Consider the following 10,108-nt stretch of genomic DNA (forward strand, 5'->3'; position numbering starts at 1 on the left):
TACTTTTTTCGAAAGAACCCCTGAGTGTGGACACGGCCTTACACTTAAATTTAAGTCTTTGAGGGGTGAGTTCTAAAATGCCGAACCTGTCATGGATGGAGTAATTATCCTTGTAGTAATTGCTGCCCCTGGAAGTGGATGGCATATCCCTGCAGCCCCTGATAAAGGCAGAGAAGGGGGTCTCCACATGCAGTCCTTGCCTAAAGACACCACTCCTGCAGTCTCCACGTATATTCAGTATAAAATATGTATATTCAGTTCTATTTCAGACTAGAGCTCTTTCTTAATTACATAGAAAATGAAAGATTCATTGTAAAGCCTTAGCTTCATTTTAATAATAATTGCACTTAGGCTAAATTTACCTTACGAACCCAATCTCCCAGATCAGTAATTGTATTAATGTATTTATATCTCAGCATGCTATGCTGTGATTTGTTTTCTCCACTGCAACATTTCAGTGACAGCATCTGCAAGAACATGCACGAGGAATAGGCAGATATGTTGTCATTAACAATGGTATATATTTATTAGACATCATGATGTACCTTAAATTACCAGTAACGACAAACATTTAACATGTCTCATTTACATATAGAACATCACACACCAGCAGCGCTTACATCTGTAACAAAGCACAAAAGCAACCATTAAAGACAAATTCCAGTGAGGTAATTAGAACCACTTGTGCTTAAACTAAAAACACTAGCTACAATGTTTTAACCCGTAGTACAGAGTAATGAGTGAAGTACCGGAATAAATGGTCTTTGGGTGGGACTTTCAAAAGTGCTCCATGTAGCCCTGAATTTGCTGCCACTACTGACATCAGTGGGAAAGTTAGAAGAACTCTGAGTGCTGTGGGAAATTCTGGCTTTTATGACATTATGGAACAAAAGCACTTTTCCAGTGTGATACAATTACTGCCAGGCTGATTGTGTAACCCCTTTCTGATGGCCCGCTGTGCTTTTGTGTTTTGATTTGTGTGCACTATCCCTCAATGTGGTAGCATTTTCCTTGTGGTGCTTTCCTGTGATGGTGATGGTTTTATATGATGGTTTCGATGTAAGTCTGAATCCAGGGAAGGAGAATGTCGAGTTCACTGATGGCTTTGTAGATGCCCTTCTCTCCAAGCTGTCGGTAAGAGAAAGATGTTAGAAGCAGATGTCAGCCACGTTTTCAAAGAATGCAACTTTGAAATCCCACTCAGAGCTTTACCTTATCGAACATTTGCTTTATTTTTTTGACAGCCATAGTTACTCTACTGGATGGTGCACATGGTAGCTGAAAGAACAAGAAGAAAAATCATAAGAACTTCTTGCAATATAGAGTCTGATGTAAGCAAATGGTAATAAGAAAGAACAGAGCCCAATACATGGCCTTCTCGAGGCTCTTAGTACAGACGTGTAAAGGCAATGGCACTTGAGCCATGCTTTTATCATTGTGAGTGCTCTTTTCTTCCTTTCAGCAGCCTACAGTTCCTCTTGCAAGGCTGTGTCTAGACTACATGCCTCTGTCGGCAGAGGCTTGTAGATTAGACAGATCAGCAAAGGTAAATGAAGCCGCGATTTAAATGATCGCGGCTTCATTTACATTTACATGGCTGCCGCGCTGAGCCGACAAACAGCTGATCAGCTGTTTGTCGGCTCGCCGCTAGTCTGGACGTTCCCTCTGTCGACATCAAAGCCCTTTGTCGGCAGCCCCGTTATTCCTCGTGGGATGAGGTTTACCGGGGCTGCCGACAAAGGGCTTTGATGTCGACAGGGGGAACGTCCAGACTAGCGGCGAGCCGACAAACAGCTGATGAGCTGTTTGTTGGCTCAGCGCGGCAGCCATGTAAATGTAAATGAAGCCGCGATCATTTAAATCGCGGCTTCATTTACCTTTGCTGAATAAACAAATCTACATGCCTCTGCCGACAGAGGCATGTAGTTTAGATGTACCCCAAGTGATCTTCAGAACATCCACCAGCAGATGGAGCCCACCAGTGCTGGCAGCAGCCTTAGAGAAAGAAAGACTTGCTATCTTTGACTCTTCAGGAAGAACAGTCAATACTGCTCATGTGCTTGAATGTAAAAGTGAATGGGCCTGCTCCAGGAGTAAGTGAACGTAAGGGTGGCAGAATGAAAGGCTATTTAGAAGGATGAAGGGCTAAGCAGCTGAGGTCTGAACCTATGGTTCCAAGGAGCCTGTGTGATGCTCAGATCACTGAGCTATCTCTGTGGAATTGGCTTTGATTCTTCCACAAAATTGGCATTGGGGTCAGGGAGTGTCCTTTTCGTTGTGTCTGTTGCAGTGCAGCACCAAATCTGACTGACACCTCTGAGTGCTACCACAATACAAATAATAAGAATGTGAACTGATTAAATTGATGGCAAAGCAAGGATTCAGTTTGGAATGTGTGTAGCAGAATAGGAGACACAAGAGACTCACTCTCCCAAAAAGCAGAAGCACAAATGATGACTCACAGAAATCACAGAGCCAGCAAAGTCAGGGGCATAAAAGACATTGGTAATGTCTTTTACTGACCATCTTTATTTTAAAATAACTTTTCTGCCTGCTTCAAAAATGATTTTAAAAATTGGGATACTCTTCCCCGCTTCTCTCAACTCTTCAGGATAAAATCTTTTGTGATGTCATAGTCCCACTAATTCTCAGTCCTTCTATGTGTGCTCCTGCAAATGAAGAAGTCAAGGTCTGATATTTTTTATTAATAAATCAAGCAAAAAAAACCACACAGAGGTCTAGATTGCCTTTAACCTTTATCAGAAATACCTTGGAAAGTGAAATTATAAACAAAAGCAACTTTAATGGATAATGCTACAACTTTTCTATAAAAAAATGTCAACGTTACTTTTTTAGGCTTCTTTTAGGCAAATTAGTAGAGCCCTTCAAATTTGCGGACACCTGTTTTAAATCCATGAGTATCTGCATCTGCAGATGTGGATGCCAATATGTGCAGCTAATTTTTACAGATATGTATGTGGGTATGGATACAAATTTTGTATCCACACAGCTCTCTACAAATTAGTCATTTTTCTTTATACTTTTAAACAGTGATACAATACATCACAGCGGGTAATGCAGCCAAGAGAGACACCGTTGATTTTATTTTTAAATGATTGTTCATATATTCATATATTCTAAGACCAGAAGGGATTATTGTGATCATCTAATGTGATCTTCTGTAAAATACACATCAAAGAACCTCCCCAAAATAATTCCTAGAAAATAATTCTTCCCCAAGTGTTCATACATCCTATACACACTGTTGTTTCCACCAAATGGGAAAGTGAGCTTCTAGTATGTTTAGGTGGAGTATGTTTGGGCTATGGTGTTAGATTTGCTAGTGAGTCTGAAATTAAATTGCAACTATTCAAATCATGAAATGAATTCTTTGGACCTGGGCACACTGTTCAAATGTGAGGTAAAATTTTCAAAAGCTCTCCATGTTGTAGGAACTTAAATCCATTTTCAAAAGAGATTTATGCACTGGAAAACAAGTCTAATTAAAATCAATAGGAATTAAGGTTCTTTCATTACCTAAGTCACTTTTTAAGGTGGAATTTGGTCTCTGAAATCATGTAGATGCTTGTGAAAAAAATTCCATAGCCTATTTGACAATTACTTGAGCTGTTGGTGTACACATCAGAATAATAATATAGCACATATTATTTGACAGTGCCTTAATATCAGAAATATTTGTTCAGAAATAAATATGTTACTGGCTGACTCAGAACTATCTTAGCTAGGTGACTTTTCTGGAGTACATGGAATTGTATACAATGTTTGATAATGTATTATTATTATTATTATTATTATTATTATTATTATTATTATTGGTCTTGGTTGACCAAATAACTTGATTCCCAGAAGATGGTACCAGCAATATGTGCCACATCTCAGCAACTGGTATGTTAACATCCTTTTTATGACCATCTTATACATAAACTAAATCATAAGAAAGAAGAGGTTAGGTAATATAGGAAGAATGTATCTTATCTAAAGGAGAAAACAGATGTGCAAGTAATAGGGTCAGGAGATTGCTAAGATCTGGGGGATGAAACAGTATAGCAATCCAGGTCTTTGTTTGTGCAAAGTATTTATTGGTTGTGTTCTTTGTCCACATTTTCTGTTCTTTTGTATAGTTTTGTGTAATTGATTTAAAATCACAAGTGTTTACTTTTAAAAGTCCAATCAAAATGACAAAAATGAGAAACTTTGCCCTATAGTAAATTCTGAACACTAATGTTAAATCTTTTCTCAAATACCTCTTTTTTTCTAGTGAAAGAAAGGGAGATTTTCCATTCTGATAAATGTTTTTAGTATAGTTCCTGTCAAGATCCAGAAATTAAAACTCTGAAAATAGTTAGACTTTTATCTAGTAATCATTGGCTCTAAATGTACAATACAACACAAGAGCACTCAGAAACCCAGTGTATCTTATCTACATAGTTATGCAGTTTGTAGGTTAGAGTGAACAACTAGTTGGAAAAAGTGTCATTATTGAGTATTAACTGATGTTCATAATTCAGTCATTGTCAATAGTTTGAGTTTCTTGGGATATGTTGGTACCTGTAATGACAAAATAGCTTTTCAGGGGAAAAAACTACTGGAATTTTAATTCTAAATACAGTATGGCAAACGGCATGTGTCACAAAACTTAGGGTGTCCTTACCTAGGAGTCTAAGTACTGGTGGGGTTTTTCCTATTGATGTTTTCACATGGTACAGGCATATAGATTTTGTTTTAGTTGATCTGTAGTACTGTAAGGGGGTCTCTATGCCTAGTTATTTTGTACTGAAAATATTTGTATGTACTGAGAGCACATCTCCTCTTGCTGGGAAATCGATGCTGCAGAGATCTATCTCCTGGGTGTTCGATTTAGCTGGTCTAGTAAGGACCCACTAAATCGGCTGCTACTCGTACCTCTATCATCTTTGGAACTACACCAGTTACAAGAAATAAGGGAAGTTGATGGGAGAGTTTCTTCTGTCAACCTCTCACTGTGGGGATGCTGCAGAAATTTGACCTAAGGTACATTGACTCCAGCTGTGCTATTCACATAGGTGGAGCTGCATATCTTAGGTCGACTTTCTCCCCCAGTGTAGATCTTGCTTAATATCTCCTCCTTAGCCATTTACTAACAGATATCATTAGATCAGGAGTGGGCAATAATTTTAAAAAAGGAACCACTTCATATACTTCTGAAGTGGCCCAGGGCCGCCCCAGAAGTGGCAGGGCCTCAGGCAGAAGGGTTGGGGCCAGGAGACTTCTCGTGCTCCCCTGCCCACAGACCCTGATTGGCCTGCAGGTGGGGGAGTGCATGAAGTCTTGCCCCTCCCCCGCCCCCCTCTCCCTGGCACCTAAAGAGAATCGCCAGCTGTTTTAAAACACCTGGTAGTTCCCTCTAGGCACCGCAGAGGGAGGAGACTTAATGCGCCCCTCTGCCCCCCAGGCCAATCAGTCCCTCACCCGCTGCCCCCACCCTGTTAGGGGTGTGGTGTGGCTAGAGAGAACCACAAGCTGTTTTAAAACAGCCAGAGGTTCCCTCTGATGCTTCATGCCCCTGGCAGGGGGGGAGACTTTGTGTGCTTCTCCATTCCCAGGTCTCGACAGGCCAATCCACCAAGTTGGAGAGCCGGATCCAGCCCATGGAAGCTGTCTTGCCTACCCCTGCATTAGATACAGTTTGATTCTATAACTTGTCATATATTGCTCCTCCCTTTCCTTCCTTATCTATATAAAAATGGCTAGTCATTTCTTACTTTGAATCAGAATCCTCTGTTTGCAACACCATGATGGACAATCTTGTAAGATATTATGACATGACAGGGGATTGTGATTTCATATTAGAAAAAAGCAAATGGAGGGGTGAATTTCCAAGGACCAACTATCTTGTTATTGTACAAATAAACACCCAAGAAAGTAAATAATAGAAGTTTCATGATACAAAGAAAATTATTTCAAAATACTTCGGGATTCGTGTCTCATTTTTCATAAGCTATCATCAGCATCAGACTCACTGAGCTTCAGAGAGAGTACTCACACAGTTACTCAGGTTCTCCTGCAGCGTCTGAAAGGCACTAACCATGTATACCCTGTCACTTCCACTGCGGAGGCCTCCAAAAACATTTTTCACATAGAATGAGAGAAGCTGATCTCGAACACTGCAATTTTTCTGAAAAACAAAAGAAGTAAGACATTAGTTCAATGTGAAACCGTAGCATCAAACTTGGCTTAACATTTAAGATTTATAAAATTCCACATTTATAAAATGCACAGGCATGAGAAATGCTTTCCTCTATTACTTTTTTCATCCCTGTGGACATCCATTTGCTTTTTTTTTAACAATAAGCATTACTCTGGGGGTGTTTGCAACCCAGACAGTGCAATATTGTGCTAACCTGAAAGCAAAATATACCAGAAACTGATCATTAGCAAAAGTACAATCAATAAATCTGTTCTTTTCTGACCTAAAATGCAAAGTGTAGATGTGTAACAAGTATAGTGAACCCTAAATTACATTTTGAGCCAAATTATAAGTGTCTTTATGTGAATTCATTGGGAGGCAAGATCACTAGAGACCCAATTCACCTCTTCCAGTGCACTACCAGAGGATGGGGGGAGGGTTCAATGCAGTTGTTTTGGATTTTTGAGTGCTATATGGGGCCACATATATGTAGAGACTTACAAATCTATGGCTATCCGCTTTATATCCACAGGTATCCGCATCCGCAGATGTGGGCACTGATATCTGTGGCTCATTTTTGCAGATACAAAATTTTGCATCCATGCAGGGCTCTGCACATATGGGCAGAGCATATATGGGCAGGTTGGGGGCATGACTATGGTATTTGCCCTCAGGTGAACTAACTAACCCCTGGATAACACAACCAGGGAAGAGCACCTAATACATTGTTTTCACTGGTGTAGCAAGTGCCTCTTTGAGCATACTCCACCTCCCTCCCCCCCTGCTCAAGCACCATTACTGGTCTTCCCAAGTATCTTCCCAGACACGATGCCAATCTCTGCCTTATACAGGGACAAAGGCAGATAGCCTCCAACTGCCACCACCTGGCACTACATTCACTCAGCCCCTCCCTTTCCCGTTTCCATCCCCCAATACCCTAATGCTGCGTGGCCTCTAAGACAATCTTTTCAATTGTTATAGGCCAATGTGTTGTTCATACCTTCAGTAAAGACACTGAATATTGAAAGAAACTAATATTGGCCTTTGGAATTAAACACAAATCACCACATTCTATATCAGAAACTGTTCTTTTTGATCAGTCACTCTTACCCAATTCAGAATGAAATATGATCGAAGTAAAGAAGTGGAAAACAAAGAATCCAGATCTTACCATAAACAACTTTTTCGTTGCCTTTTTTAACAATCTTCTGTTCTTGATGAGGTCTTTCTATGAAGCATAACAAATGAATATTAATTTAGATGAACATACATCTAACCTTCTCCTCCAGATCAGAAAGAGGAAAGATGGACTGTCTTTTTGTTCCGTGTTTGTGCAGCATCTAGCACAATGGGGTCCTGGTGCTATGGTAATGCACATAAATAATAGTAATGCATAAGCCTAGAAGTCAGAAGATCAGAGTTCTGTTCCCAGCTCTGCCACATGCTTCCTCTATGGCCCTGGAAAAGTCATTTACTTTGTCTGTGCCCCCTTGTTTTATCCACCTTTAAAACAGAGGTAATAATATTGCCCTACCTCATGACAATGTAGTGAGCATTAATTTATTATAATTGCCAGGTGCTCGGATACTCTGATGCCATATAAACCTCTGTAAATAAGTAAAAATGAACATATCATCTGTCCAACCAATGCAATTAACTTACTGGAATAGATGCTATCAAAGTGGTTGCCTTGACATAGAGGTTCTCTGACACTTTGGAGAGCATTCCTTTACGACAGCTGTTCTTGCTTGAGGACGCCTCGTTGACTTCATTGAAAAGATATAGTAGGACTAAAAGAAAACCAGATCTGCACAGAGAATATTGTCTCATTGTCCCCACTCCTTCCTGCCTCTGGTAGAGTCACAGCCGCCTGTGGGGTATAGCAAGACTGGTTAGATGACAAAGGTTAACCTAATTCTTTTAACCCTCAAAGCAGCTTGTTTGCTGAGATGTTCATATAGATAATTTATTGCTGATGTGTTGGTAGATCACTTTTGGCGCTCTATTTTTATACAGCTTGCTCCACTTTCAACTCGTTTGACCACACCATCTGTGACGTTCATAAAAGACATCTCCATATTTACTGGTAATAAGGGCTAGGTTTCCAAGAAAGAAGAGCTTCACTCTCACATTGAAAGGCTTCTTTCTTTTTCTTCAGCGGTCTACTGAAGAGAAAATGGTTAACTTGGTTAGCTTGGTTTTGTGACAAAAGCTCGTGGATTTCTGAACCAGGTGTAAAAGGTTTGTGCAAAACATGATGGCTGCTTTTTCCAAGACACCTGCCATAGTTCGAAACTCTTCTAAAAACACTAGAAAGCCACTTATACCCAAAGACAAAGTGGCAGCACACCTGTGAGCTTGTATTTTAAAGATTCTGCTTGAGCTAATGAATTATTTCAGTGCTGTAAATACATTATGAAATAACCTATGTCATAATAGAGAAAATACCATTTATTTTAATTGTTAAGGTGTCACTTTTTTGAAAATACAAAGGGGTGACAGTGAACCACCAAGAAAGACGTGGTGAGAGTCACCAGTCACCTCATAATGCTATTCTGTGTAGTTTTCCCACTTCTTTTTCTTAGCATGGGATCATTGTTCAGTCATTTTTTTTAAAGTTTGTATTTTTGGAGACGGTGTGGTACATAGCATAGGAATTTGCACTCTGCCTTAATGTCTTCAGCAAAATGCAGGACAATGTAGCACTTTAAAGACTAACAAGATGGTTTATAAGATAGTTTGCGTTACCCATTACCAAGATAGCTTCCCCAATTATCACCTCTAATACCATTAGCTCACAGACGTCCCATTCTCCCCACCTCTAATATCATCAATTCACAGACACTTACCTTCCTTCCTCCCCCCCCCCCCCCCCCCCCCCCCCCCCGCATCTCCCTCCTGTTCTGAAATGTGATTTGTCCTTTTCATATGTGTTCATTTTTTTAAATTGTATCCTTTGGTATATATGGTTGTGACTATTTTCTTCCACTATTTGATCTGAGGAAGTGGGTCTGGCCCACGAAAGCTCATCATCTAATAAACCATCTTGTTAGTCTTTAAAGTGCTACATTGTCCTGCATTTTGCTTCAGCTACCCCAGACTAACACGGCTACATTTCTATCACTATTCTTAATGTCTTCAGTTAGAGTCACTTATTGAAGCAGAATTGCTCCCTGGTAACCAAGCTCTGATGTTTAGGTTGAGATCTCAGAAAGACAGGATTGTCTGGGTATTGTGTGTGGCCGCTTCTCTTTCAGGTCTAGAGTGAAGTAAAAAAGTTGCATTTAGACTATATCCAGAGGCTGTTCAATGGGAAATAGGGTCTCAGAATCTGCTATAACTTGGCAGAGGGGTGACCGAATTAAAAACATTATGAGTAAGATAGTTACTTCTACAGATAGGGCCAAATGAAGTGAGGCTAGTTTACACTAGCTTTGGATATGACTCAGAAATTTTAGGGTTTAGAACTGTCAGATTCTGAAATGAAATTGGAGCAATGGATCAAACTTATCTCTAGTGTAACTCCATTAATTTTAATAAAGTTATACCAAGGATAAATTTAGAACTGCGTTAAAATAGAGTTAAACAAGAAATGAGAACTTGTTACACCTGTGATGAGTTTGTCCCAGTGATGCAGTTCCCAATCTGGCTAAGCCATACTCCATGTGAGGCCAACGAGAAAATAGCTTTCGGTCACTTTTATAGAGGTTTGATCCTAGGGCCTGTTCAGTCTCTACTGGAAGTTAAAATAGACTCTGGGAAAACCTAGCTGGGAGATCTTATCATTTTCTAGCCTCATCTATACTGCTGGAGTAGCCCAAAGGGTTCTGAGGAGATCAGGGAAAATGACTCAAAATGTATTTGAGATCACTAAGGGCTCGTGTAGGGTTAACATGTTACAATGGCATAGCTGCACTGCTG

General features: G+C 40.0%; 1 protein-coding gene across 1 annotated transcript; it reads right to left on the reverse strand.

Moving 5' to 3' along the window:
* Nucleotides 1–988: 988 nt before the first annotated feature.
* Nucleotides 989–8,017, reverse strand: IL26 (interleukin 26). Its single transcript, XM_006121603.2, has 5 exons — nt 7,850–8,017; nt 7,359–7,415; nt 6,044–6,175; nt 1,213–1,278; nt 989–1,128 (listed from the first exon to the last, which is right to left on the reverse strand). Exons 1-5 carry the CDS (start codon nt 8,015–8,017, stop codon nt 1,042–1,044), a joined length of 510 nt encoding a protein of 169 aa, XP_006121665.2. The 3' UTR covers nt 989–1,041.
* Nucleotides 8,018–10,108: the final 2,091 nt, after the last annotated feature.

The sequence above is a fragment of the Pelodiscus sinensis genome, chromosome 1 (genome assembly GCF_049634645.1).
Source record: "Pelodiscus sinensis isolate JC-2024 chromosome 1, ASM4963464v1, whole genome shotgun sequence".
NCBI classification, from domain to species: domain Eukaryota; kingdom Metazoa; phylum Chordata; order Testudines; family Trionychidae; genus Pelodiscus; species Pelodiscus sinensis.

Coding starts and splice junctions, on each gene's coding strand:
- IL26 (XM_006121603.2), bottom strand. CDS start 8,017: ATGAGACAATATTCTCTGTGCAGATCTGGTTTTCTTTTAGTCCTACTA. Junction 6,176..7,358: donor CAACGAAAAAGTTGTTTATG/GTAAGATCTGGA, acceptor TTTGTTTTTCAG/AAAAATTGCAGTGTTCGAGA. Junction 1,279..6,043: donor AGGAGAACCTGAGTAACTGT/GTGAGTACTCTC, acceptor TTGTTCTTTCAG/CTACCATGTGCACCATCCAG.